We start from the raw sequence: 25,664 nt of genomic DNA, 5'->3' as shown, positions 1-25,664 counted from the left end.
TTATTCATGGAGATATATCCTACAAATCTAGCATTGAAACAGAACGGCTAGATGTGTAACGACTTTTGACAGATACGATAGGTCTCAAGTCTTGTTGTGCATGGAGCGAGTGTATAGTTGATCTGTTGATGAAGGATCATGAATGGAGAAGCCGGTAGTCGCGATCCCTGCTCTGTATCATCTCACAAGCCCTTCTTTGCTCGGGATCGTATAATATCGTAAGATCGTTACTGATTGCAAAATCGTAAAAGGTCTCTAGGTGGGTCGTATCACAAGCCGTCATCAAGAGTCCATCGTTACAATCCGGTCGTCAACCCGTCCTCGCCTTCCTGATCACACTGCACAGCGCAACGAAAGCAGCTGCCGCTCGCGGATCCTGCTCACCGACCATGTCGTATCCCTCCTCCACGATCCGCTCAGCGACTCCGAGCGAAGCCTTGAAGACGGAGCCTGGATAATGTCTCCTCTGCACACACTGTGCCAGGGCTACGAAGAACAGGCTGGGACGTTCCTTGGCGCCCTTCCAGTCCTTGTACCCGTCCATGAACCGCTGCTCCAGCACGGCTTGTGCGATGTCGTTCGCGGGGACGCTTTCGGTCGAGAGATCATCGATCGCCTGCTGCAGCTCATCCTCATCCAGGTCTCTACTCACTCCCGAGCCGCTGGAAATAACCTTGTCTGCAAAGCTGGATATCACCTTGGCAGAAATTATTTCGCCGACCTGGGTTGCGAGGTCCTTGATCATTTGCGGAGGCAGGATAAACTTGAATTGGGGGTTACATTTGACTGCTTTGCCAATTTCCTCTGCAGCGGGGAGCTTGATCGCTTGGCCGATGTTGTCTGCGGTAGGAACATCTACCTTTACCGCTTTCCCAATGGCTTCTGCAGTGGGAACATCGACCTTGACGGCTCTTCCTATCTCATCTGCAGTAGGGACCTCGACTTTGACCTGTTTACCGATATCCTCTGCGGTTGGGACCTCCACTTTGACCTGTTTACCGATATCCTCTGCGGTTGGGACCTCGACTTTGACCTGTTTACCGATGGCCTCTGCGGTTGGGACCTCCACTTTGACCTGTTTACCGATGGCCTCTGCGGTTGGGACCTCCACTTTGACCTGTTTACCTATGGCCTCTGCGGTTGGGACCTCGACTTTAACCTGTTTGCCGATGGCCTCTGCGGTGGGGACCTCGACTTTGACGGCTCTCCCTATATCCTCGGCGGTAGGCATCTTGACCGCTTTCCCGATGGCCTCTGCGGTTGGGACCTCAACTTTGACGGCTCTCCCTATATCCTCGGCGGTAGGAATCTTGACCGCTTTCCCGATATCCTCCGCAGTGGGACCAGCCGGCAATACCTTTTTCACCTCCTGGACGATCGAGTCGACTGTAGGCACAGATGGCAATACCTTTTTCACCTCTTGGACGATCGAGTCGACAGTAGGTACCGATGGCAATACCTTTTTCACCTCTTGAACGATCGATTCGACGGTAGGCACAACCGGCAATACCTTTTTGATCTCTTGGACGATCGATTCGACGGTAGGCACAGATGGCAATACCTTTTTGATCTCTTGGACGACCGCTGGTGATACCTTCTCAACAATGGCATCCACCGTAGGAACTGCGTTTGCAATGTCGTCCGCGGTAGGAGGATTCGGTAGCACCTTCTTGACGGCTGTACCGATCTCTGCGAGTATCATCGTTTTGATGTCCTCGAGTTTAGGCGCAGCCGGCACGGCCTCGACTATCATTGTCTTGATTTCGTCGAGTTTAGGTGCAGGCGGTGGCAGGATATTGGTAATTTGCTGTAGAGTAGGCGCAGCCGGCACAGCCTCGACTATCGTCTTCTTGATCTCCTCGAGTTTGGGTGCGGGCGATGGAAGGATATTGGTAATTTGCTGTAGGGTTGGTGGAGGCGGTGGGAGGATGTTGGTAATCTGCTGGAGGGTCGGTGCAGCGGGTACGGCCTCGAGTATCGTCTTCTTAATTTCCTCAAGCGTAGGTGGCACTGCCATGGCCCCCTTAATCTGGTCAACGAGCTGATCTGCGGTCTTGATCTGCGCCTTGACGACGTTTACTTGCTGCTTTTTCGCAGCGACAAGCCTGTGCAACCCCTCAATCTCTTCGTCTCGCTTCTTGACCTGTCCTCGAAGTGCCTTGATCGTAGCGTCTCGAGTGTTGCCGAGATCCTGTTCGAGCTGCTGGAGTCTGAGAACGAGACTTTGGACATGTTCTGCGGCCTCTATCATCTGCTCGATGTGGGCCTGCTCCCGCTCGCCATGTAATACCTCGCGGTGAGTGAGCTCTTCATTCAAAGCTGCCAATGCATCAGCATGTTCTGCAATGATGGTGGCCAATGCATTAGCATGTTCTGCGGTGATGTTGGCGAGCGTCTGGGTGTACCCTAACCCGATCTGGACGATCCGAACTGCGTGGATGTCGTGCAGGGCGTTGATCTGAGCGATATTGTCCTGCATCTTGAGAGCGAGCGCGAGTACCAGCCGATTGTTGACAATGTCGTTCGCTCTCAACCGCGCTTCGAGCCGAGGAATCTTGTCGAGGTGTTCTTGCATTTCGACGGCGAGTTCCTCCTTGAGTTCTTGTTCCCGCATGCTCGCGTCTTGGCGGATAGTCCCTATCGCCGCCTGAAACGCCTGGTGCTGACCTGCCATCTGATCTTGCAGGCTTGTCACTTCATTGCGTAGCTGATCCTGCAGGCTCGTGACTTCTTTGCGGAGACGGTCAATCTCGGTATCCCGCTGAGAGACCTTTTCTTTGAGCCTCTTCTCCTCGGCAGACTCTATTACAGGCGGAGCGACAGCAGGAGGCAAACTCGGGTCGACGGCTTTGCGTATCCTATACAAGCGCAACAGAGGCCGTGTTAGGAGCTGGCTTCTTGTTCCGTCTGATTGTGGACGTACTTGGATACAGAGGGAAAAGGCAGCTCCGAGTCTTGTTTCCAACCGGGGTAGAATCCGGAATTGAGGCTGAGCTCGCGCTGGATCAATGAAAGTCTGGCACACAGTCAGAACATTTGTGATCACCCCTCACATCCGTACACTTGACTCGTCGACTTGCCTGTACGGTCTCGGTGACCATCGATCGTTTAACCAACGGCGCCACCAACTCTCCCAGATGCCAACGCCTTCGCATCTCGATTTCCTCCTCCGGCGGCATGTGTTCCTCCGAGTGACGGCGAGCACTATAGCAGAGACAAGGGTTACGATCGAATTCGATACGCCTTCGCCCAGACACTCACTTCTCCTCTGCCGGATGCACGATATGGCAGATCGGACATTCCGGACCCCCGCCACACCAAAGGATTGCCGTTTCCAAAGGTAAAGACAGACCGCTGTTCGGCCGAATCTTGAACCATGACATGTTGGCAAGCTGAGGAAGTTGAATAGCGGTTTCATCAGTGATAGGCTGTTTGGTAAAAGCTAAAGGCACGTACGAACCTCGTCTTTCCCGGTTTCGTCACCGCCTCGACCCTCGGCCTGTTTTCTCTCCGCTCAAACTGACTGATCACAAGTTCTGTTATGGATTTCGGTAGTTCCGTTACTGATTCTGGGGTTATCCGGCGGTGAATCAGTGAGAATCCGACAGCGAAAGGAACTTTTCGAACTGACCTTCTCGGGCGCTGCCGTTCCGTCCTCCGTCTCGAAATGACGCCCACTGAACTCGGTGATTGATGCAAGCTTTGATGTTCTGTTTAAGCAGACGATACCAATAACTTGGCGATGATCTGGCTGTCCGATCGAGATATCAAGGTAGAGATTGAAAACGATATACTTGTATATGTCGACAGATAACTTTTGGGGTCGACCTGGGACGCCGGAAGTAAATGATCGTCGTTGCTGAGAAGCTCGAACTTGCACAACTTGCACAACTTGTTCATCGTTCAATTGTCTTAAAATCCTCAACACCTCGCGATATCATCACACCTCTTCAGCATCGAATACATCAGAGACACAAACGATGGAACCTCCTGGCCCGCCTCCGAATCGACCCACCGTCATGCAGACCTGCAGCTTAGCAGACTGCTTTAAGCCTGCAACCTCGGACCAGCGGTTGCCTTGGAAACCGAACTCCAAACAACGTCAACGTTCGGCTCTCTTGGCAGACTTTGAAAAAGATGGCTACTATCTCTGTGCAGACCATAGGTGAGTGATTCATACTAGTTCTGCATGAGGGACCCATGGGCTGACCTGAGGGGCTAGGTGTACCTCTTCTGAGAACAACAAGACGATCTGTACGGACGTTGCGGTAACACTCCGTAAATGTCAGTATCACCACACCCGAGCTGTGAAGCAAAACAACAGTGTAAAGAAATCGAGCAGCAACATCGGTCCTCGAGGTCCGTTGGATCCTCCGCAGCAAGCTTCGCCAATAGTGCTGTTGGACCCTCCGCAGCATGCTTCGTTCGACAACGTCGCTCCTGGAAGGGTTGGTGGTACTCTCCCTCAACCCTCAGCTTCGACCAACAACATCAATCCTCATACTGTCATTGGTAGTCTCCCTCCACCCTCAGCTTCGACCATCTCCAATTCCAACAATCCTGGTTCTTTGACACCTCCACTCGCCCGCAACGTTCTTATCCCACCCCTTCCCCAACCGTCGAACTTGATCGGCCGCCCGCTCATAGGTACCTGTCCTTCAACGAACACCTCTCTCTACTGGTTTGAAACCATCCCCTCCGATCCGATTATCAGGGGCAACATCATTCCCATCTTGGGTTCGTACCTCTTGATGCCAGACTCGGCTTCCATGGATTCGGAAGCAGCAGACATCCTAAACAAGAACGCACAAGAGCTGAAGAGGCTCATCCGAGCGTGCGATGGACGGACGGTTGAGCGGGTGACGGCGGAATGGGCTTGGTGCATGTCGAGGCTCGTCTCCAACGAGCAACCATGCCTGGCTTTGCATCAGGCATCGCCCATCGATGCGGTCCCAGCCGGCATACCTCTCAAACCAGCATTCGCCTCGTCCTTCTTTCACTCGTGGCACCGATACTGCAAGACCTGGGATGTGCGCTTGCTTGTCCTATGCACCGCTAGAAACAATCAAAACGAGGTCGTCTGGGAACGACGTAGGGTTGTTCACGAGGACGAGATGGTCTTTCACAGTCACGAGGCCTTGATACACGCCCCTATGCTGCAGGATATATTTGGTGATTCTCTTGCGGACGGACGCGCCGATTTGGAAGGCTATCGGTACGTCTCCACCCCGGGCGCTCTGTGGGAGATTCCGGTAAGCCTGTCGTCCGTAATACTCGATAGGAAAGGCACGAGCCAACTCTGACTTTGCGGATATACAGGTAGACATGCCGAGGTTGCTGCAATTGACGTCAGGTCGACTCGCCTGCTTCGTCTCGGATGACACGGTGACCTCGCTCGCCATCCTCTCTTCCGGGCACAGCTTGATCCTCCGACCCGGTGTCAAGGTGAGAACGGACAGAAAGATGACGAGACGACCCACGCCGACCGCCTTGTCATCCTCTCTTAGTTGACCGTCTACTCGATCGAGCCCAGCATCATGCAATTCCGTGGCTTTCTGGACTACCGCTCCATCCGACTCGTCAACCCCTCATCCCCACGTATCATCCAGGTGGTAACTTGCTACATGGGGATGGCCTTGGAAGAAGGCACCTGGGACCCTACGGACATCGAGAAAGTCCTCGCCGGTTTCAAACATACCGAGGCCGAGGACGAATTGGTTTCGAGTCTCCGTCAAATGGCCAGATTTGCGTTGGATGACAAGGTGCTCGCACGGCCCGCACGAGGATAGTGCAATTCCCGAGCCTCGGTCCTGAAGACGCAGGCCTAGACACACAACAATCGAGACAGTGTGATACGCACGGACGCAACGACCGATAAAACGCCTTATAGTAACGAGGGAGAACAGAATATGCTCAAGGACGAATCGATAAAATAACAGCAAGGCGGACCTATGGCGGTGGTCGGCCAACCACACCGATCGCCTTGCGTCAAAAGACCTGAACACTCGGCAAACGAGATGCGGGCAGGAACAGCGGGACGGGATTGACGATATATACGATGATTCGATTATGACGACCGGGCTTTTGACGATGTTATTTTTTTATGACGGCTTGTAACGATGGTTCTGTAACGACCCTGTTTAGTATACGAATCGACATTTCTCCTGCTGACCCGGTACTCAAAATCCGACGACCTGGACCTGTCACTTTGAGCGAACAAGCGGTGGAGAAAAGACGGTCTCTCGTGAGGTTGGTAAACGCAGCCTGAACGACATCGACTGCCTCGCTACCGTTCGGGCATTTTCGATCATCGGTATCAGCACCTGTTCGAGGTCGACTTCCCGGACTGTCTGGCAGCAATCCAGCTATGGGTAAACGGCGGATCGATCCGAGTTCCCAGAACAACATCGCAGCGACGGGTTCGCAACCGCCCAAGCCAACGATCGATTCGCTTTGACAAGACGTCTACAAACGGACGATGACACCACTTCCTGAAGAAGAGACGATCGCAATCGGCAGGACAACACCAAGAGCATTGGCATCTGGCGGTCGACAACCAGCTCTTAGCGGCTCAGCCAAATCCACAACCTAGCCCGAATCGCAACGCTGTAAACGGTCCGAACCTGTCACTAACGTCCTACCCATCAAAATCGATCAGAATCTCTCGTCTGCAAGATCCCTTCAACGATCTAGCCGGTCGCTCTTGCTCAATCCTTCCGACAACCAGCAACACTCATCGAGGAAGAGCTCATCATCGTCCCTCTCGTTGGCCAGAACATCATCGGACCATGAAGCTCGCGGTTCTCCAATCCAGACCATCAAGCTACCAAACCCTTCGAGTGCCGACCGCTCCTGACAAACATATCAACTCTGGACGATAGCAAGTCCGTCAAGGGTACCACAATCGGTAACGCCCAGCAGGTTCGCCGGGATCAACATGCACAAACACGTTCTCTCTCAAACCCCCCGCTCTTACGAACCGAGAAAACCGTCATCGCAGGACCAGGACCGCCTGGTACAGTTCGTCAGCGTCAACAAGGATGAATCTCGGCCTGGACCACATCGTACATCCTACGTGCTCCAAGGCGAATACCCGTTAGAAAAACGCTGGAAAGGGCTACCCCGGTCGATTCCGAACGTCGGATGGTCGAACGGGATCGAACCCCAGAGCAACCTGATATGCTCTTCCGATCCGGACCCCGACGCTTTCGATGAAGCAAGTACACGATCCCTGACCGTCTCCCTATCTTCTTCAGAGTCGTTCTACCATGTGGGCATCTATATGTCTGTTGGGCTATATATTAATGAACGTCCGTATGATGCGAACACGTCCGATCGAGATCTAAGCGGGGTTGCCGGCGAGAAGACCGAATGACAAGGGACCGATCCTCGAACGTCCGAGCGAAGCAAATAATAATATCAAAAGGCTGATGATGACACTAGCACCGTTCAAAGATGTTCGTCGACTCCTTTCCTCCCAAGATGTCACTTTGACCCCAGACGAACGGCGATGCCAACCAGAGATCGCGATTGCATGTATCGTCCGTGAGCTTTGAACTTTGGATTGCAATGTCAGGCCCGCTTCTGTTATTCGCCCAGCATGGTCCTAGGGCTCGCCCGTTTGCGGACTGTTGATAGCGATCTGCCGAGGTTCAAAGCTAGAACGGACCTGTCCTGAATAGCCAAAATGGCCGTCTTCGCTATGTATGACGTCGAGCGAGTTCGGCTCTTCGAAACCGTATGCACAGGGCAGGGCAGGACAAGCGGGGCGGGCATCGCTCAACAGCTCGGGACCGAAAATAGACTCGGCTCGGCCATCGACAGACTCTTCGTCGACGACGTTTTGACTTTCACCTACTGTACTGTACCTGCTGCTGCTGGTCTTGTCTCTCGTGTGCTGCATGCCCGCCCAGCTCGATCTACTTTGAGCAGACAGACGGGCAACGGTCATCCCTCTCTCGGAGCCGAAGGAACAACGTGCACGCGGGGGCACGGGCATCCCCTCGGTCATCGTGCGTCATAAGGGGGTTAGGGGGCCGCAAGAGGATATAACGGATCAGTCTCTCAACTCTCGATCAAGGACCTTTGCTACACTTCGACATCATCACTCGACCAACTCACAACATCGACAACGACCATCCACGATGACCCTCGCCCTAGCCCGCCCCCACGTCATCATCGTCGGTGCCGGCCTCGCTGGACCCGCCCTCGCTTCGGCTCTCGCAGGCCGAGGAATCCGCTCGACCGTCCTCGAACGACACCCTAAACCCCAGAACATCGGCGGTGTCATCCTCGTCGCCCCCAACGCCATGCGCGTCCTCGATAAGCAGGTCGGCATCGAACCTCGTCTTCGAGCGGCTGGCTGTACGTACGACGCCATCGACATCTACACCGAAGGCTCTGGCTCGCTCAATCGGGTCGGGGGGTTCATGACGTCGAACGGGAACGTCCGCGGGTTGACCATCGCCCGGCCCGTCCTTCAAAACCTGTTGCTGGATCGATGTCAGGAATACGACGATGGAAGGATTACGATCAGGTATTCGAGTAGACTCGCTCGGATTCAGGAAGACAAGGACGCCGTGACTGCCGTTCTCGAGGACGGTACCGAGATCAAAGGTGAGTTTCGACAACGGGGTCGTCTCGTCACCCAATACTTGAACTGACTTCTGTCTGACTCGGGACTCGACAGGTGACATCCTTATCGGCGCCGACGGTATCGGGTCTCTTGTCCGCCAACACATCCTCGGCGAAACCCCTGTCCAACCAAAGTACAGCGGCGCCGTCTCCCTCGGTAGCGTTCTTCGCCGAGACCAAGTCCAACTCCCAGCTACAATGCAGCTCCCCGCCTTCTTCTACACTCGTTCCGGTACGATCCTCCTCTTTGCCATGGACGACGACACCATCCAATGGGCTACCACCAGCCCCGTCCCAGACCGAGATCGGCACACCTGGCAGACCTACCGAGAATCCGGCCAAGCCATCGCTCAGCTCCAAGCCGACTGGGGTCACGTTACCATCGAGCCGATCGCCAGCCTGGTCCGTAATACCAACAACGACAACATCCGTTTATGGGCGCCTTACGAGATGCCTGTTCTCCCTCGTTGGCATACCGCCCGGACCTGCGTTTTGGGAGACGCTGCGCACGCGATCCCTCCTTCGATGGGTCAAGGCGCAGCCCAGGCCTTTGAAGACGTCGGCGTGATGTCCCGTCTCTTGTCCGAATACAAATCCACCTCGACCTCAACTTCAACTTCGTTCGAATCCACTTTCGCCCAATTCGAAGCCCTCCGTCGGCCCCGTGTCGATATGATCCGCAAGATGACCGCCAAAGCCGAGTCCAGCCGAGGAGCCACGTCGAGCAATCTCGGGTGGTACGTCAAGAACACGGTGATCCGGGGCGCGTTCATGATGTTCGGCAAAGGCAAAGAGTGTTATATGAACGGCGGGGAGGTGACTGGTTATGATGCCAACGCGATCGACGTTCAGGTCTAGGTGCGATGCTAGTACGATACGATATCTTTGAGTTCGGTTTTGTATCATATTACCCTTATAATTGCCCAGAGTCCTATTCAAGCGATGTTGTACAGAATATCCAGTTCGAGTATGCTTTATGTCTTTGAGCCAGCCGGTCATCCCGATACTGTAAGGCCTCACGTTGCGAAAAGTCGATGCGGAGCCAGGCGTCGAGCTTTCCATCGCAACGATCGGTGCATACGGCGTCGTTCGTGCTCGTACACTCGATCTCAGGATCATTACGCATTTCCTCTAAGATCGGATCGCCTTCAATCCCGCAGGACGTTGTTAACCGTCTCGATCGCTTCGCTTATAATGCAGACATCGTCCAGGATCGAAAGTTCAGTATTCACCACGAGCTGCAGAGTGGCCGAATACTACATAATCATTTGACAAATACTTGTGTTAGTCGCCGACGGAACTGGTGACGTCGAGAAGCAACCCGCCGATCGGCCTTTGGCATCTTGCGCTTGGCATAGTCGATGTCATGGACAACTGGTAGGCTACTCTGACAAAATCCCGTCGAGCTCAGATACCGCAAACGAGATGGCCCCACGGGAACCTTGTCCCGCTCGCAAGTCCCGTCAGCAAGCTCGTTCACACTCGTACGTAACGCCCACTCGACCACGTTGAAGCACTATGACGAAGAGGACGAAACAAGTACCGAAATGAATTTCGGGAACACGGGTCGAGTGACGTTCAAACCTTGTTGATCCCGCTATCCCGACGATCCGAGACTCGCGCGCGCTTACCGGCGAATGGGTGACGCCAAGATCAGCGACGGGATGCGATGGTTTCGTCGAGGTCGACCTTCTTTCGCAACAGATAGCTCGTTTGCGAGGGAGAATGGATCGAAGGACAGGGCCAGGAAACAGTATATAATCCTGGCCAGATTCGATCCTAATGAGACGACGAACCGATTCAATAATCATTCCTTCACCAACCCAAGCTCTTTACCCTCGCCTTCGACAAAGCTCGCCACACTCCTCCTAATCCTCACCTAGTCCTCACCTAGTCCTCACCTAGCTCTCGCCTACCTCCCTCACCTAGTCCCCAACGATGCACATCTCTCAAGCCGTCCTCGCTGTCGCCCTTGCAGCCTCCTCCGTCCAAGCCGCCGCCATCAACCCTCGAGACCTTGCCGAGCGCGACCCTCTGTTCTCGAGCATTCTCTCTTGGAAGGGCAATTACGAGCAAGACTGGAACTCGCTCTACTTCTTGGCCGGCAAGCAGAACGTCTACGACTTGTGCTGCTCCATCAAGCCCAAGACTGTCACTCAGTATCGTGAGCGTCCGATCCGACTCTCACGTGTTTGCTTCAAGCTGACCCTGCTCGCCGCCTCGCAGAACACCGAACCGTTACCGACTCTTCCATCGTCAAAGCTACCGCCACTGTCGAAGCTACCGAAGTCCAACACGCTCAAAAGACCATCACCGAGCACGTCCCCGTCACCTCGGTCGTCGCCACCGAACACGCCGTCGAGACCGTTTACGTGACGGCCTCTTCCGACTACCACCACAAGCGGACCTTCAACTGGCTCTGGAACGACTTTTTCCAAAAGCTCTATGCCAAAGACGCCGCCCTGACCGAGATCAAGTGCGCTGCGCTCGGCTACAAGGTCCCCGTCAAGACCGTCAACATTCCCGTCACCGAGTAGGTTTTTGAGAGGGATTGTGAACTCTAGTTCGAGGTACTGATCTTCCGTTCATCCGTCTTTCAGAACCGTCAGGGAATTCAAGACTCAGACCGTTGCTACTCAAACCAAGATCGTCACCAAGACCGAGGTAAGACGACATCGGCGCTGCCATCTCTCATACACCCCGATACTCATATAGATCATCCTGCAGTACGCTACCGTCACTACCAAAGTCAACGAGATCGTCCCCGTCACAGAGACCAAGAAATCGACCGTGACCGTCACTATCCAGCCTGCCACCGCTGCCGCTCCCAACCAGACTCCGATCAAGGACAGCTACCCCGTATGCTCGGGCTCTACCGGTTCTGGCGTCTCCTGGGCGCACTATGCGGGTGTCAGCTACTCGCTTGACAGCGTACGTCCACGTTCCAACTCACCAGCCCTTGAAGACAGACACTAAACCAAGCTCTTCTGTCATCTCAGTTCTACTCGTTCGGATGCGACTCGATGCAGACGTGCACTAACGAATGCAAAGACAGCTGGTGTAAGCCTTAAACGACACCATCGGTCACCTCCAAAGCCTGGCTGACCCATTCACGTTACCGCCCCACAGCCAAGCACGGCAAGGAATGCGCCGGTATCCAATGGAACCCTCTCTCCAAGCAATGCTCGCTCAAGGGCGAAGCCTCAACCGCCGCCAAGTTCAACTTTGACTTCAACTTCTCTTCGAGCGTTTTCTTGATCAAGAACAAGGACTGCCAGAGCAACTCTTTGTGGGGTAAGCTCTTTGCTTCGCCCCGAACGCATGCCCTGGCCCCCCCGACTGACCCAAATCTTGTTCTTGGTCACACAGCTCCTTCCAAGGGCAACGACTGTTGCTGCAACTACAAGGCCTAGACAAAGGTCACACCACCACTACCACCACCATCACCATAATTGCGATCTTATTCTCGCCGTCACTCGTTCATAGTCGTTATCGCGCTCTTCTCATTTTGGGTCATAATTGGATTGTACATCTTGTTTCTCCCCCAAATAGTTATATTCACTCTCATTTACGCATATCGCAAGGCGCTTCTATCACGGGAAGACGCCATTCAGCGGACCTGAACCGAGTCCGAAGCCGTTTCTTTTTTGGTAGGATCCTGTTGAAGTTCTGACTTTGAAGGCGCCGATGCGACCTTGACCTTTTTACAACGAGTATCGGAAACCCGGTTGCTCCTTGTCGGTCAGGTCGGCGAACTGGTGCGAGTCTGGATCGCTGATCTCTTCCGCCAACGGTCCACCGGTAAGCAACTCGCCCTTGCTTCGATCTGCCTTGTCCCCAACCTCGGTCCGAACGTTCGCTGCATGAGATGCCTCCCGCCTGCTGTTCTCGCGAGCCATGATGAAGCGGAGTAGCAGTGAAGCACAACTGACGTATACCATCGAGACGATTACCGCGATCCAGGTCGATCGGTAGTGGATAGGTTTTTCCTGACTGTAAAATGACAAGTCAGTCGAGGTAGCGAGCGAGACGCACGGATCGTACTTACGTAAAAACCACTGCGGGGAATGACTCGTTGATAAGCGAAGAAAATTCCAGCAACGATATCAGAACAGCGACTCACGATAAGATCCCGCGATACTGTGCCGGTGAACAACGGTAAAGGCAAAAGTAAGCAAAGACGATCAGCTTGCATGACACCGATACCAGCACTGGACTCGACTATGACTTACTTTCCAGCGTTGTATCCGATAAAGATGGCGCCCGTCGAGATGGCTTTCTTCGTGCCCCCGGCAACATTAGCAGAGCTCAGGGCGAGTCTGCGGTTACGAGCGAACAGCAGGTTGTCTCGATCAACACCGTGTTTCCCACCGTCCAACTTCGGCGCAACACTCACGTCAAGACATAAGGAGTCCCGAACGTGGGCAAAAGGTAGTACCCAAACAAGGGCCAGCCACGATGAGCCCAAGACGCCTTCCAGATGATGGCAGCCCCGGCGATAGGAGGGATGCACGAGATGGGGATCAGGTAGGTCCGGATATCAGGCTTCCTTCCTGCCAGCCATCCGAAGAAGAGCAAGCTTATCTACAGCTTTTGTGATTAGCCTCGACCGAACGCCAACACGCTCAGACCAGATGAGACTCACTACGGTAGCCGCTCCTCCGGGGATCAATAAGAGGATCGTCTGCAACGGCGTGTAGCCGAACGAGCTGACGATCCGGGCTCCGAAAGCGGTGACGCCTCCGTTGCATATATACGAAGCAGCCCTATACGCAATCCCATCAGCCCCCGAACCCCAAGATCCCTCCTACCTTTCCCCTGAGCGTCACCTCCCGACTCACCCCATGGTCATGAACAACCAAATCTTGACATCCATCACGGCCTCTCTCACCTGACTCCACTTGAAGCGCGTCCTATCTCTGCCCGTCTTGTTGCTCTCGAGCCGTTCTAGCAATAATCGCTGTTCCCCTTGACCTCGGAAGAACCTGCCTGGGGCCGTCGGGCTGTCTGGGACGATGAGGAGGACGACAAAGGCCCAAGCCATCGTCAGGGACCCTGCAAAGATGTACCTAGTGCGTTCGGATCGGTGCGAATCTCGTCAGTCAGGCCGTATAGCGCTGGTGATACTTGCAAACAGCGCATCTCGCACTCACATGTATTTCCATACCGGTAAAGACCCCTTGGCATGTCCTATCCCATAAAAGACCACTCCTGAGAACATGCTAAAGAGCTGTGCGCCGTCCATGGCAGTTCCACCCCAGGATCAGCCTTGGAGAGAAGATCTCGCATCGATCATAGCCAAGCTCACCCCTGTAGCTCCGTACCAAATACCCAGCCGAGTAGCCTCTGTAGAACCCCACAAAACGGATGCACATCAGCGATCGATATCAACAAGAGCCAGCGAGCTAGCCAGAGGGAGAAGGTGAGGAAAGGCGAAGAAGAGGTAGACTCACGTTCGTCCTTCTTGTACCATAACGACGTCATGGCGACGAACCCGGGTGAGACTGCGGCCTGATCGTCAAGATCGCAAGGAAAAGGAATCAAGAGGAAGTGTAGTTAAAATTCAGCTCAGGTCCCTCTTCCCCTACGTCCTATACACAGGTTCCACTTCGAACTCACCTCCGTCAACCCCAAAAACACCCTCTGCACCACAAGCCCTCTATAATCCTCGACGACCACCGTGAGGATACACACTAGTCCCCAGACGAAGATGAACGCCGACAGGGTCTTCACGATCGGGAGCCTCTGTACCAGTAGAGCGATAGGTAGGACCGCCACGATGTATCCATAGTAGAACGCCGCGTTTGCCGTAGAGTACTTGGCTGTTGAAGTTATCCCGTCTCGTGTTGTTGACAGTCCCTACGATGTTAAATGTAAACGCCAGCGATCAGCTCAAGTGCGACCTCGTAAGAGTCTGAGGTTCGAGGGGCTTACCAGATCCTTGATGATGCCAAAGACCGAAGCGCTGTTCAGGACGGCCTTGTCCATGTATTGCAGTCCAAAGCTGAACGTCAGGATCGGCATGACTACGTGTGTCGAAAATATCGAGAGTCAGACATTGTCGACGGCCTTGTCCTTTCGTCCGCTTGCATGACAACTTCAATTTAACCTACGCATCAAGTCAATCTTCCACAGAAGAGCTCGTTCTGAGCCATCTTTGACCGTCGTTTGACGCATTTTCGAGCACGGTCAGGTGTTATCGGTGCGATGCGAGGCGTGAATAAAGCGCTCAAAGCACCTCGAATCTAAACGAAAGTCGAGCATCTTGGTATTCATCCGAGTTGGAAATATATATATATATATATATATATATAGATGCACACAGGGAGCCAGAGGACCATTGGAATATCAAAAAGTCGGACGACGGACCCGGAGTCCTCTCTCGATATTAAATCCAGGCACCAGCAGTGCGAGGTTGCGATTGCACGGAACGGATATCTCTGCAACGGAACGGGACCAGATACGTAGACAGATTTGGAGAGAGATTCCGTCGATTCGATATCCGACCGATCCTCCGAGAGGTCAAAGATCGATTATTTGTCCGTGGTACGAAAGTCGAAGCTAGGTGTCGTGTTTCGAGATGACCTGCGATTCCGGAGGCAGCGTTCACAACCCCTATCTTTCGGCTGTTGCTTATTTGTCCGGTTTGTGGATTCTGAGCGTTCCCGTTCGACAGACGGCTTGCTTGAGCTTGAAGACCGTCTCGCCTTTACCCTCGTTCGTTACTCGTCGACCTGAACGACGATCCTAGGCGCTCCTACTCGATCTGCTTCTGCGTTCATCGCATCAATCTCAGCCTGTACCCATGGGATACCAGTTTCTTCGCGTTTCTGTTCACAGACCACCGAGCGTTGTCGCACCGAACATCAGCGCTTCCCAAATCAATCAATCTCCGCCCACCTCTCAGAACCTAGCAACGGACGCCACGAAACCCACCTTGGCGCAGATCTGTTCCAACTCTCCCGGGAAATAAATCCTCTCCACCCCGTGCATCTTGTCCGACCCTACGACCCGGTCGTACAGGTATTGCAACCTCGCCTTGAACTCGCCCATGTCCATGAACAGGTCGGGCTTGATGGCCAACAAGAAATGACCGACGTCGGCCGGCTTTGAAGGATCGTACGGCCCCGTCACTTCTCCCTGTATTCGTTCAGACATAATGATCATCTGGGGTCAGTCTCGGTATGAAATGGAAGCCAGGATTCGGAGGGACGAGAACGACCTACCGCAAACGCCGAGCCGGAGAGGACCCCGGAGAAGACGTCCATCATGATAGCCAGCGCGCTCCCCTTCGGCCCTCCCATCGGTAGCATGACTCCCTCCAACGCCGCCGCTGGATCATCCGTGGGTCGGCCCTACCGAATCCCCCCCAGTAAAAATCCAATCAATATCGAAAAGACCCCCACCCATCGAGCTCGAACCACCTCTCCACGGTGTAAGAGTACTGACCTCCTTGTCCAAAGCCCAATCCATCGGGATCTTCTCCCCCCTTCTGAGCGCTTTATAAACCTTTCCACGAGCTGCGACGGACGGAGCCATGTCCAGGCAAAAATGCCCTGAAGGGCCTTCTCCCTGTTCGTTCCCCGGTGCACCGCAGGCGATGGGCGAGACTCCCATCAATTTGGACATCCCTCCCCAGACGGGTAACTGCGGAGAGAGACGAGAAGAAGATCCAGCACGTGATCCAATCAGTCCCCATAACTTAACTCTAGAAGTCCATCTTCGCTGTACACCAAGCTCGATGACCGGTTGAAACTGAAATTTGCCCCCAGTCCGAGTTCGAGTCGAACTCAACTCACCGCCGGCGAAGAATTCGTAAAGACCAAGCTCATCATCCCCCTCTTTGCCGCTTGGAGTACGAAACTCGCGCTCATCCCGAAATGGTTCGAGTGTTTTATGCTACACATGCCGATCCCGTAGGTCGATGCCATGTCGATGCACGAGTCCATACCTAGGGTGGCTGTGAGGAAGCCGAATCCTACATGCATGCATCGTTTCAAAAGTCGATTGTCAGAGTGAGAGTGAAAGTGGGTACGATGGAGAGACCGAGTCCCAAGAGCTGGTAGTCAGCAAGCGAGCTCCTCGATCATTGATGTTCTGGTTCTCGTGCAGGCTCACCGTTCTTCCCATCGATCTGACTGACGACCGGGGTGATCTGTTCCACCTGCACCTGAACGTTTGGCTCGAGGACTCCCTGCCGGATGCGTTCCATGTACGAGGGTAGGCGGTTACAACCTATGATACAAACAAGAGGGTTGTCCATCGTATTCGCTTTTCATCAGCTCTCTTATCTCTCCCTTTCAAGATCGAGTGCCAGGCCAGGCCGACCCAAAACAACACCTCCCTCTCACCCACTACCCCACCACAATAACAAAAAGTCTAACCAAACCGCCATTCGCAAACGTACCATGCGTATCCACCCCCCTCAAATCCGCTTCTACCAAACACCTAGCCACAACCCTCGCTTGTCCCGGCGGTACCCCATTCCCTTCCAAGACTCCCTGAGCAAACTTCCTCGCTTCTTCGGGTTTGACGTATGAGGTTCGTTCTTCCATAGCTTCCATCTGTGTTAGACCTTTGGGTGTGTGCAAAGGTGTTGTTGTTGTTGTGGTCGTTCTTGTTCAAGCGTTCAAGTATGTTGTTGAATTGTCGAGGTCTTGGCCGCGTGCAAGGCTGGTTTGTGAGCTAGATTGTAGACGATCGATTATGTACCGCGATGGGGTTGAAGCTGCCTTTATGTATGTATCGACCACTGACCCTGACATGCTCTTCGACTGACTTGACTGGACGATCGTACGATTATCGTCGTGATCGTGTTCTGACTCGACGATCACACGCTATTAAGGCTAAGCCCGCAGAAACCCGATCGACCCCGGACCGAGATCTCCTCGACTACTGTTTCCCACAAGACTCACTCATTACGGGAATGTAACTACTCTGCATTGATTGAAGGATAACATACTTATCAGCTGTAGCTATAGGGTTGAAGAAACGAGAGATATCATTATTGATACTAGCTAACAGAGTACAATCTGTGGGTAGTTTCGCTTACGAGCCTCGGCGTTTGTCTAGTCTGACATGACGAACGCTCATCCTCACCTGCTTCGACATAGCGACATATCAGAATCATATTACCTTGGAGATCAGGAGATAAACCGATCAACCGTCACCTCTGCACATTCGACGCCTAGTTCGACCAAGATGCCCAACCGCTCAATCATCACGGTAGGCAAGTCCCCCGTTTGTGTCCCAATTTATAGCCACTTGGCACAGAATCACTGATCGATCGGTTCCACCATTACCTAGACCTGTTCAAGGTCGACCCCGCTCACCTACCCGATCTCAACTCGAGGCTGACCTCACTTTGGGCCCATTATCCTATCGATCTGGTCGTCGGGACATCATCACTTACGGACCCTATCGAGCGTTCCCGGGGGTTCCAGTCGGTAAACATTCTTCGGCGTTTCTCAAGCGTCAAGTTCAGGGCTTAGAAGAAACATTGGCAGCTGACGTCGATTTTATTCTTATAGATACTCTTACGCCGTCATGAGACGCTAGACGAATGCAGAGCGTTCGAAGAGAAAGACTCTTATCAAGACATAATACGGACGGGCTTGCAAGGTGGGTGATGTCAAAACGTTTCATCTCCAGCGCAAGAACATAAGCTCAACCCGCGATCTCGACGCCCTTCGCCCTACGACAGATCACCTCAGATTCACAATCGAAACGGACCTCAATGTCGTACCCTCTACTTCGACCGAAATCGAGATGTCCGACCTCTTGATCCACGTTGGTAAGTCCCGCTATAACAAACACATCGACCCCGACTCCTTCACCGCCAGAATGTACTCGTAAGCTCAACTGAAACTGAAACCGTCTCCCTTCCTTGATTTCAAGTCTTGTTCAAATTCAAACCCGACCACACCGCCAAGATCTCGCAATTCCAAACCGAGATCCAAAACCTGTCTCATCTCTCCTGCGTAACCTCCGAGCGGCTCGTCTGCCAAGGCCCAGTCCGCGTCCCGGTCCCTCCATCATCAGCGCCGACAGCATCAGCGTCATCAGAGCCAGAGACCGACGACGCCCTGAGACAGGGATACCACCTCTGTCTCATCAGCCACCACCCCGGTCTCCCTGGACTTGCCGCTTATCAAAGTTCCGCAGAACATCACGACGTGACGACCCGTTTGATGTTCCCATTCAAAGAAGGCGAGTCTTAGTCCCCTCTCAGCGCGTTCGAGATCGCATCGCCTGTCCCTCCAAATCGAATCCTTAGACGGGTCTAAAGGCTGAAGGCTGGAGCTGACGATCAAGGACTTCATAACAGAACTGACCCGGTTCGATTTCTTGGTCGATCCGAGTCGTCTCTCGACCAAGACCATGATCCCGGCCGCTCCGCTTGGTGAGCGCGTGCCGAGTTGAACCCTACACTGCCGATAAACGAATCGACTTGTGAAACACTTTCCGACTATGCGGATGGATCGATCCGGATACATGTCATTTCGCGCGGAGCATATTTCGCCCCATGTTCGGGGTTGTCGCAGGGTTCGACGGTCGTCGGAGTGTGCGAGGACATACATGTAGAACAGGTAGCATATGGGTATAGATGGGAAGAAAAAAAACAGAAGTCGTAATCGGATGATCGTAACAGGGAGATGAAAGTATCGCCAACCCGGTCGGTAGGGATCGGATCTCGGGAAAGATATGTCTAACGGAACGGGTTCAGGAGGCTGAGATCCCAAGGCTCGGAACGACACGCTTGACAGGATCAAGGTAGACGAGTGCAGCTGCTCGCGGGATCACTTTCGTGGTCGAGTGGCTGGTGGTTGGTAAGAATCGGTCACGGCAGAGATTGGCCTCTTCGGGGCCCCAGCATCCGAGGTCGTTGTTGGCAAGGTGTTGGGGGAGTACGATTCCACGGCGGGAAATTCCTTGATCACTTCCCGGAAACAGGTATTGTCGGTCGGGGTGGATAGTTCCGGATCGGATCGCCTTGACTGTCCCGACTGCTCCGAAACCTCGATAGGATAGGTGTCGAGAAAGACCACGCCGGCCGATTTGATGTGGTCTGCCGACGCAATGATCGCATCCTCGTTCCCGCTTTGCAGTTTCAAGTTATCCATCACCTGAGACGAGGATCAGGTCAGCCAAGGACTCTATACGAAACTTACCCGACGCCGACTCTCCGCGACTCACCGGGTGGAGATAATGTTGGGTCCACATTTTCCTTTTTGGACCATCCGAGATCAAGCTCGCCTCCGCCGGGTTGGCTGCGATGACCTCGCCTTTAGTACTGAATTTCTCCTGGTGACGGCCCAGCTGTCGGAATCCATGACAGAGGTGATGCATGTAAGCAGGTGTACAAGGACTCGTGACCTGGAGCGTAGAAAGGGTCGAGATCTCACCTGGTGAAGCAGGCAATAAATGATGGATTCAAGATCATCGAAAAATCTCGGTGCACGAAACTCGTCGATTTGTCTTTCCGCATCGCGGAGTTTCTTTTCCGCTTTAAGACGGTCGGGATCCCCCTCAGACTTATGCTTTATCTTCTCCCAGGCTGTGAGAGCCTCGGTGTAGACTTGAGCTTTGAATCCAGCTTCATCCGAAACGAGAGAGATGAAGTAGGGGTTGGCTGAGCGGGCATCATCCTCGAGCCTGCTGCTACGTTGATAAAGCGTGATGGCCGAGTCGGTAAGGCTTCTGATTACGGCATTGCCAAAATCGATCAGCATTCCACCACCTTCGGCATGCAGCAAGATGTTTCCTTGATTCGGGTCGCGATAGTAGACGTCGCAAAGCGCAGATGCCCACAGGCAGCGGGCGGCGTCGCCGTACACCTGCATAGTCTGATCCTCCGGGGCTTTGGCGCTCAGTATCGTGCCGTGAAGGCCTTCGGTTACCAGGCCGGACAGGTAGAGCGTCCCGGTGAGACCCGTCTCAGCATCGACATGATCGATCTGTTTCGCGGCATAGTCGCCGAAATCCAAGGTACCGACATATCGGGGCAGACGAGAGTATCCTCGCCTGAGGTTGGAGACGTCATTCTCGTCGAGTTCGAAACCGCGGACCACGCCACTATCCAGCAGCTCGTCGAACTTGAAATCGCGGATGTGCCTCGTCACCCTCTGCTCGTGACGGCAAAGGTCTTTCGAGAGGTAAGACAGTTTGATGACGAGATCTTTTTCTTTGCCATTGATGGTGCCTTTCCCGGCGAAAGCGGTCGAGCGTCGGCCGATCAGCTGCTCGCGGACGAAGACCGCTCCGTGAGGTCTATTGCTGACTAAAGACTTCCAGTTGGTGATCTGCAACGGTTCTGATTCGAGGTCGTCCGGGTCGTCTCGAAAAGCCAGGAAGGCCTGGTCACGCGGTTTCCAGTGACATATCAGGACATCGAGGGGTCCACACAAGAGGGCAACCATCTTGAGGAAGTCGTCGATGTGATCTTGATCGTCGTTATCGGGCGAAACGTCGCATGGCAAGCCCGAGGAGTAACAGAGCGGATCGTAGCACCAGAGCCGAAAGAGGGGCCCGCAGGCGGTGAATCCGTAGACTGTGCCGGCGATCGGGGTATCTCGGACGCACGTGAGCTGGCAGACGATGTCAAGAAGACGCCTTAATCATGAACATCCGACATATAGATTGATCTGGTGGTCAAGATTCCAACTCACCGAATAACATGCCAAATCATCACTATTGCCCCTCAGCTTGTCTTCATTTCTTTCAATCTTCGTCGCTCCGGCAGCGCAAATATTATTCGCTGTCAGCCTCGCTGTGACCAAGTCCGCCCGGCTTTCCTTCAACGTGAGGATATCGGCACGAATCTGCGGAAACTTGTTGCCGAGAGCCATGGTGGAATAGTCTACATGCTTGTCCCCGTTCTCGTGATGAAGATCGCTGTAAGATTTGCCGACCATGGCACGAGAGACGAGGTTGAGGAGACGAGTTTGTAGCTGGGCCAGACGGATCTCTCTCTCAGTAGTCTTCGCAGACGATGAATCCTTGTTGTTCGCTTTGCTTCCCTCGCCATCTTTGCTTTTAGCTTCAGCTTTGCTCCCGGCCTTCTCTACGCTTTTCTTCTGTGACGGTTTGTCTTCCGTTTCCTCCGCGGGTTTCTTGTTGAAGTTGGCAATCTGCCGTCTCAGGTCCAAGGCCTCTTTTGATCGGTAGGCTACCCTGCCACGCTCTAGAAGAGCATTACCTTCTTTGGCTTGATCCGGATGAACTTCCAGCTTGACGAAGGTTGGATCAAACTGACCGTCAAGTTGATGGTGAACAACCGGGAGCAGGTGTTCCTTCAGAACCTTGGATCGGCTCGACATCTGGCTGTCAGACTGTCGCTTATCCGAAACTGCTACATTGTTGACAAGCTTGTTCCGAATCTGCTCCGATGTCATGTTCGCGACGTTACCCTCTTGCAGATGCTCGGGGTCGGTGGGGGGATCGGCAGATCCTTCAATGATATCGGTTTGAGGAGAGCTTTCAGGGAGAGGTGTAAGTGGAGAGGACACGCTGATCGGTGGGTTAGGATATCGCTGTCGCCATTGAGGGGCCGCCTTGGACGGTTTGGTTTCCAAAAGTTGGTTCCACTGGCTCGTGATGGCCGCATCGGTGGACTCTGCGGGGTTCGACGTATCCCGAGCCCAATCCTCGGGTTGAGCCTTGACTTGTTTTTTGACAAGACGGATATTGTGACGACCATTGTTCGATGCCGAAGCCGAAGCCGAGGCCGACGTCGACGACATGTCGAGTTCCCGAACGTCGACGAGGTCGTGGGGATGCGTGCGTGATGAGGGTTCCGGGCTCGTTCCGAAACGATGTGATGAGCTTGGTAGGGTCGAGGCTGTCGAGGCTATGACACCAAGTCGGGTCGAGCGGCGTAGGAGGATCCAGAGGCAGAAGGATAGGAACGAGTGGCGACTGACGTATTTCCGGGTTAGGGGTTATTGATGAACGTGAGTCTATGACCTGTTGACGTTGTTGGGAGGGGTAATGAGGTGGGACTCACAAAGACGAGTGGCCGAGTGGCGATACTACTACTGTATAGCGTTCACTACGACAAAGGTTCCCGCTGTCGATTCGGATACCCTTTTTCGTGGCCGTAACCTCAGCGATGTGGGTGAGTGTGTGTGAGTGTATGGTTTTAGGGGGTCGACGGTTGATGTATGTGTAGTTGTAGTGGTGTCGATCATCTCAAAGGAGGAGGTCGAGCTAGTGGCGGCTCAGCTGCGAATCACGTGACCTCTCCAGCCTTTCGACCGCAACCCCCCCCGCATGCATTAGCACTTCTAGTACACTCCTAGTACAGAGTCAGTACTACTACTATTACTGCTTTCATCATCACTACTACTGTTACCGAACTGCTGCTGCTGCTGCTGCTGCTGCTACTGCTACTGATACTGACCGCTGGCGATGCCGGCAGCTACCACCCTCTCGAAGAGACACCCGGAGGTGACGTGACGGCGAGGACGAGGCAAGACGTTCCTTCCGGCATAAACCCCCCACAGACACCTTGATCTCTCATCTCGCATCTCGAAAATGCATCACAGTTCGACGTGATCAACATCATTTGCCAAGCCAAAGCGAGTGACATGTATTAATGGTGGCAGACGGTACGATATGCGACCATGGACACGCGGGAAGTCATCAGCTCTGACGATGACCGGACTCCTCTTCTAGTGACCGAACTGCGGGCCAGAGTATACGGACGTATCAGCCTCGAGTTCATCCTTCTCGTGACTCGCCCGGGCATGACCAGCAGAAAGAACCCTTCTCGGACTCACCATGACATCCGAGATCTTTCCAAAGAACCCATACCCACCCCCGCCTTGTTGCTGTTGTCCCGTCTGTTGCTGCTGCTGCTGTTGCTGCTGCTGTTGACCCGTCCCGAACGCGAACCTCGCATCGACCCTTTGTTGCTGCTGTTGTTGCTGCCCACTCAAAGCCGACGTCGCACTCGGTCTGAAGACGCTCCCACCCGACTTGATCGGCGTCAAGGTCGAGATCGAGGCGAACGGGTCGTCCGAGTTTTTACTGTTGTTGTTGGTAGAGCTGGCGGCGGTGGTGGTAGATGAGGAAGGAGGACGAACGTCCATGGCGTGCGATTCCGCGTGCCCGTGGTTCCCCTCCCCATTTCTCCTCACGTCGAGCTGTCCTTTACCCGACCTCGACCTGGACCACGCCTCGGGTACGGCTCCCTCTCTCAACCCCCTGAAGCCGAGGTACCACCCGTCCATCCTCACCTCCCCGCTCTGTCTCTGCAAGCGCAATGCTACGCTCGGGTCGTCGAACGCTACGACGATATAGTTGCTGTCCATCGGTCCGACTTGGAAGTGGGTGAGCGTGCCGAAAGAAGAGAGGAACGATTGGAGGCGGTCTTGTTTCGAGGGAGGGAGGCCGTAGACCATGAGCATGTGGGCGGGTCTGCCAGAGTCACCCCCCAGGCGAACATGATAAGTATATGCCAACCTGTGCTCGCTCGGTGATCTTGTGGTTCTCAAACTCGACCACCAGGACTTACCCGTCGGTATCATCGTCGAACCTCATCCCATCCTCGTCATCCATCCCACCGCCCATCCCTTGTCCTTGTGTGGTTTGCTGATTCAACTCCGCCCCATCATCATCGGCATAACTCCTAACCGGCGGCCTCTCGGGATCTTCCCCCATCCCACCAGCACCTCCGCCATAACCCGTATAACCATAACTATAACTATGACCTTGCCCCGGCCGCTCTTCAGAGGCGGACCCGCCGGTGGACATACGAGACCGGACGCTCATCGAAGAGTTTCCCAAAGGGGACGAAGTGGATTGGGAGGTGTCCCGGTTGGTGCTGGTGGTGTTGTTATTGGAGAGGCGGTGGGACGACTTGTTGGGGGATACGCCGGCGCTGTTCATTTATTTGTCCCCAGCGAGAATAAGATCAGATGTCGAGAAAAAAGGAGGAGTGGGAAAAGAGGTAGAAATCCGGTTGCCGAGGAGGAGGTGAAGGGTAGCACGATGACGATGATGATACGGGTATAAAGATAAAGATCAAGATCAGCTTATTTCGCTATTTGACGGGAAAATGCTATCCCACAAAAAAAGAGGGGAAACACTCACCCAGACCCATAAAGACTGTTACTCCCGAACCGGGAAGGCTCGGTGAACGCCCCCATCGGTCCGCCGGTCGGGGAGGATGTGGTCTTGGTCTGCGAATTTGGTTTGACGAAGGTTCGGTGGGGGTGTAGGATCGAGGTTCGGTTTTTGGGTTCGGTGAGGGTTCAGTTTCCGAGGTGGGGTATTGGTTGATTTCGATCGGGTTGGGTTGATTCCGGCCAACAAGAGAGGCATAGCATATCAACAAGAGGTAAGAACGAGCGCAACACAAAGATGCAATGCAGCGAAAAGGAGCGTCCAGCGATAAAAGAAATGGTCTTTAAGATCAGCCTGTGAGATCACAAAACCTGGAAACCCCGATCGTCCCCCCCTCCCTCCACCCCGCCAAAGACACAAAAACACCCCCGAGCGAGACCAAGACCGAGACCGCACGACCCGACACTCACCGCCCCCACCCCCTTCTTCTTATTCCCACCCCCCGGTGTAAAACTCTCCAAATACTTGTTCTGTAACCTCTGGTTCTCGTTGTATTCGGTAACCGGGATATCTTGGTTTTGGTTTGCGGCACCGTTACGTGCTTGTCCCCCGAATGCGGCGGAAGAGGGAGAGTTTGGGATGCCGCCATTGTTGTTATTGTTATTGAGGCCTCCGAAGAGGGTACTGCCGTTCAGATTGTTGTTGTTGTTGTTGGTGGTGGTGGAAGAGTTGCCAAAGAGGCCACCTCCGGGTGGTTGCGGGTTGTTGTTGTTGATGCTGTTTCCGAACAGCGATGAGGACGAGGCGCCCAGGTTAGCACCTCCTCCGGGAGCTGCGGCTGCGTTGAACCAGTTGCTGCCGTTCATAATTGACTAGAGATGGGTTCAGACAGGGAAAGTAGAGGTCAAGCGAGGGAAGAATGCAAGACTGATCGTGGTTAGATGCAAGATGATGATTCTTAC

The 25,664-nt window shown here is 53.9% G+C and overlaps 9 protein-coding genes across 9 annotated transcripts; 4 read left to right on the top strand and 5 right to left on the bottom strand.

Annotated features, from left to right (window-relative positions):
* Positions 1 to 310: 310 nt before the first annotated feature.
* Positions 311 to 3,383, bottom strand: HD553DRAFT_338694 (uncharacterized protein; the record flags this gene model as incomplete). The annotated part of the gene is made up of 4 exons (XM_046182362.1): positions 311 to 2,858; positions 2,924 to 3,000; positions 3,054 to 3,204; positions 3,262 to 3,383. 4 exons carry the CDS (start codon positions 3,381 to 3,383, stop codon positions 311 to 313), a joined length of 2,898 nt encoding a protein of 965 aa, XP_046040616.1.
* A 1,134-nt stretch (positions 3,384 to 4,517) lies between these two features.
* On the top strand, positions 4,518 to 6,167 carry HD553DRAFT_303869 (uncharacterized protein). The gene is made up of 3 exons (XM_046178932.1): positions 4,518 to 5,252; positions 5,320 to 5,445; positions 5,508 to 6,167. The coding sequence occupies exons 1-3, from the start codon at positions 4,752 to 4,754 to the stop codon at positions 5,787 to 5,789; spliced, it is 909 nt and encodes a 302-aa protein (XP_046040615.1). The 5' UTR covers positions 4,518 to 4,751; the 3' UTR covers positions 5,790 to 6,167.
* Positions 6,168 to 8,114: 1,947 nt separating this feature from the next.
* HD553DRAFT_347418 (putative kynurenine 3-monooxygenase) lies at positions 8,115 to 9,589 on the top strand. The gene is made up of 2 exons (XM_046183299.1): positions 8,115 to 8,616; positions 8,690 to 9,589. The coding sequence occupies exons 1-2, from the start codon at positions 8,145 to 8,147 to the stop codon at positions 9,490 to 9,492; spliced, it is 1,275 nt and encodes a 424-aa protein (XP_046040614.1). The 5' UTR covers positions 8,115 to 8,144; the 3' UTR covers positions 9,493 to 9,589.
* Positions 9,590 to 10,572: 983 nt separating this feature from the next.
* On the top strand, positions 10,573 to 12,315 carry HD553DRAFT_354963 (uncharacterized protein; the record flags this gene model as incomplete). The annotated part of the gene is made up of 7 exons (XM_046183810.1): positions 10,573 to 10,798; positions 10,861 to 11,167; positions 11,235 to 11,298; positions 11,362 to 11,565; positions 11,634 to 11,694; positions 11,764 to 11,928; positions 12,004 to 12,315. The coding sequence occupies 7 exons, from the start codon at positions 10,573 to 10,575 to the stop codon at positions 12,045 to 12,047; spliced, it is 1,071 nt and encodes a 356-aa protein (XP_046040613.1). The 3' UTR covers positions 12,048 to 12,315.
* HD553DRAFT_303858 (major facilitator superfamily domain-containing protein) lies at positions 12,088 to 14,950 on the bottom strand. The gene is made up of 13 exons (XM_046178931.1): positions 14,748 to 14,950; positions 14,569 to 14,660; positions 14,254 to 14,493; positions 14,088 to 14,145; positions 13,943 to 13,980; positions 13,788 to 13,864; positions 13,476 to 13,703; positions 13,280 to 13,400; positions 13,031 to 13,218; positions 12,867 to 12,953; positions 12,758 to 12,774; positions 12,683 to 12,692; positions 12,088 to 12,627 (listed from the first exon to the last, which is right to left on the bottom strand). The coding sequence occupies exons 1-13, from the start codon at positions 14,809 to 14,811 to the stop codon at positions 12,339 to 12,341; spliced, it is 1,509 nt and encodes a 502-aa protein (XP_046040612.1). The 5' UTR covers positions 14,812 to 14,950; the 3' UTR covers positions 12,088 to 12,338.
* On the bottom strand, positions 14,951 to 17,546 carry HD553DRAFT_303853 (putative malate dehydrogenase). Its single transcript, XM_046178930.1, has 7 exons — positions 17,042 to 17,546; positions 16,753 to 16,869; positions 16,434 to 16,612; positions 16,084 to 16,281; positions 15,861 to 15,989; positions 15,571 to 15,774; positions 14,951 to 15,464 (listed from the first exon to the last, which is right to left on the bottom strand). Exons 1-7 carry the CDS (start codon positions 17,196 to 17,198, stop codon positions 15,357 to 15,359), a joined length of 1,092 nt encoding a protein of 363 aa, XP_046040611.1. The 5' UTR covers positions 17,199 to 17,546; the 3' UTR covers positions 14,951 to 15,356.
* Positions 17,547 to 17,661: 115 nt separating this feature from the next.
* On the top strand, positions 17,662 to 19,245 carry HD553DRAFT_21996 (uncharacterized protein). Its single transcript, XM_046177231.1, has 7 exons — positions 17,662 to 17,668; positions 17,748 to 17,863; positions 17,941 to 18,080; positions 18,165 to 18,255; positions 18,338 to 18,427; positions 18,532 to 18,843; positions 18,962 to 19,245. Exons 2-7 carry the CDS (start codon positions 17,836 to 17,838, stop codon positions 19,054 to 19,056), a joined length of 756 nt encoding a protein of 251 aa, XP_046040610.1. The 5' UTR covers positions 17,662 to 17,668; positions 17,748 to 17,835; the 3' UTR covers positions 19,057 to 19,245.
* Positions 18,962 to 22,376, bottom strand: HD553DRAFT_354913 (uncharacterized protein; the record flags this gene model as incomplete). The annotated part of the gene is made up of 4 exons (XM_046183809.1): positions 18,962 to 19,760; positions 19,831 to 19,953; positions 20,040 to 21,221; positions 21,303 to 22,376. The coding sequence occupies 4 exons, from the start codon at positions 22,374 to 22,376 to the stop codon at positions 19,434 to 19,436; spliced, it is 2,706 nt and encodes a 901-aa protein (XP_046040609.1). The 3' UTR covers positions 18,962 to 19,433.
* Positions 22,377 to 22,814: 438 nt separating this feature from the next.
* Positions 22,815 to 25,622, bottom strand: HD553DRAFT_347413 (uncharacterized protein). Its single transcript, XM_046183298.1, has 5 exons — positions 25,173 to 25,622; positions 24,730 to 24,818; positions 24,152 to 24,517; positions 23,415 to 24,054; positions 22,815 to 23,318 (listed from the first exon to the last, which is right to left on the bottom strand). The coding sequence occupies exons 1-5, from the start codon at positions 25,566 to 25,568 to the stop codon at positions 23,307 to 23,309; spliced, it is 1,503 nt and encodes a 500-aa protein (XP_046040608.1). The 5' UTR covers positions 25,569 to 25,622; the 3' UTR covers positions 22,815 to 23,306.
* Between the last annotated feature and the right edge of the window lie 42 nt (positions 25,623 to 25,664).

This window comes from Filobasidium floriforme (assembly GCF_021052385.1).
Source record: "Filobasidium floriforme strain CBS 6241 chromosome Unknown HD553scaffold_1, whole genome shotgun sequence".
NCBI lineage: Eukaryota > Fungi > Basidiomycota > Tremellomycetes > Filobasidiales > Filobasidiaceae > Filobasidium > Filobasidium floriforme.
The sequence above is the reverse complement of the archived record's forward strand: the minus strand, read 5'-3'. Positions and strand labels throughout refer to the sequence as shown.

What these genes read in the sequence shown, in the direction of transcription:
- HD553DRAFT_303869 (XM_046178932.1), top strand. Translation starts at nt 4,752, where the DNA reads ATGCCAGACTCGGCTTCCATGGATTCGGAAGCAGCAGACATCCTAAAC. An exon ending in GCGCTCTGTGGGAGATTCCG is followed by an intron (nt 5,253 to 5,319) that starts GTAAGCCTGTCG and finishes GCGGATATACAG; the next exon opens with GTAGACATGCCGAGGTTGCT. An exon ending in TCCTCCGACCCGGTGTCAAG is followed by an intron (nt 5,446 to 5,507) that starts GTGAGAACGGAC and finishes ATCCTCTCTTAG; the next exon opens with TTGACCGTCTACTCGATCGA.
- HD553DRAFT_347418 (XM_046183299.1), top strand. Translation starts at nt 8,145, where the DNA reads ATGACCCTCGCCCTAGCCCGCCCCCACGTCATCATCGTCGGTGCCGGC. An exon ending in GGACGGTACCGAGATCAAAG is followed by an intron (nt 8,617 to 8,689) that starts GTGAGTTTCGAC and finishes GGGACTCGACAG; the next exon opens with GTGACATCCTTATCGGCGCC.
- HD553DRAFT_303858 (XM_046178931.1), bottom strand. Translation starts at nt 14,811, where the DNA reads ATGCGTCAAACGACGGTCAAAGATGGCTCAGAACGAGCTCTTCTGTGG. An exon ending in TTGGCATCATCAAGGATCTG is followed by an intron (nt 14,494 to 14,568) that starts GTAAGCCCCTCG and finishes TTAACATCGTAG; the next exon opens with GGACTGTCAACAACACGAGA. An exon ending in CCGGAGGAGCGGCTACCGTA is followed by an intron (nt 13,219 to 13,279) that starts GTGAGTCTCATC and finishes CAAAAGCTGTAG; the next exon opens with ATAAGCTTGCTCTTCTTCGG.
- HD553DRAFT_303853 (XM_046178930.1), bottom strand. Translation starts at nt 17,198, where the DNA reads ATGGAAGCTATGGAAGAACGAACCTCATACGTCAAACCCGAAGAAGCG. An exon ending in TCAGATCGATGGGAAGAACG is followed by an intron (nt 16,613 to 16,752) that starts GTGAGCCTGCAC and finishes GCATGCATGTAG; the next exon opens with GATTCGGCTTCCTCACAGCC. An exon ending in TGGAACAGATCTGCGCCAAG is followed by an intron (nt 15,465 to 15,570) that starts GTGGGTTTCGTG and finishes GTCTGTGAACAG; the next exon opens with AAACGCGAAGAAACTGGTAT.
- HD553DRAFT_21996 (XM_046177231.1), top strand. Translation starts at nt 17,836, where the DNA reads ATGCCCAACCGCTCAATCATCACGGTAG. An exon ending in GTTCCCGGGGGTTCCAGTCG is followed by an intron (nt 18,081 to 18,164) that starts GTAAACATTCTT and finishes TTATTCTTATAG; the next exon opens with ATACTCTTACGCCGTCATGA. An exon ending in GATGTTCCCATTCAAAGAAG is followed by an intron (nt 18,844 to 18,961) that starts GCGAGTCTTAGT and finishes ACTTCATAACAG; the next exon opens with AACTGACCCGGTTCGATTTC.
- HD553DRAFT_347413 (XM_046183298.1), bottom strand. Translation starts at nt 25,568, where the DNA reads ATGAACGGCAGCAACTGGTTCAACGCAGCCGCAGCTCCCGGAGGAGGT. An exon ending in AGAAGAAGGGGGTGGGGGCG is followed by an intron (nt 24,819 to 25,172) that starts GTGAGTGTCGGG and finishes CCAAATTCGCAG; the next exon opens with ACCAAGACCACATCCTCCCC. An exon ending in AACAGTCTTTATGGGTCTGG is followed by an intron (nt 24,518 to 24,729) that starts GTGAGTGTTTCC and finishes ATAAATGAACAG; the next exon opens with CGCCGGCGTATCCCCCAACA.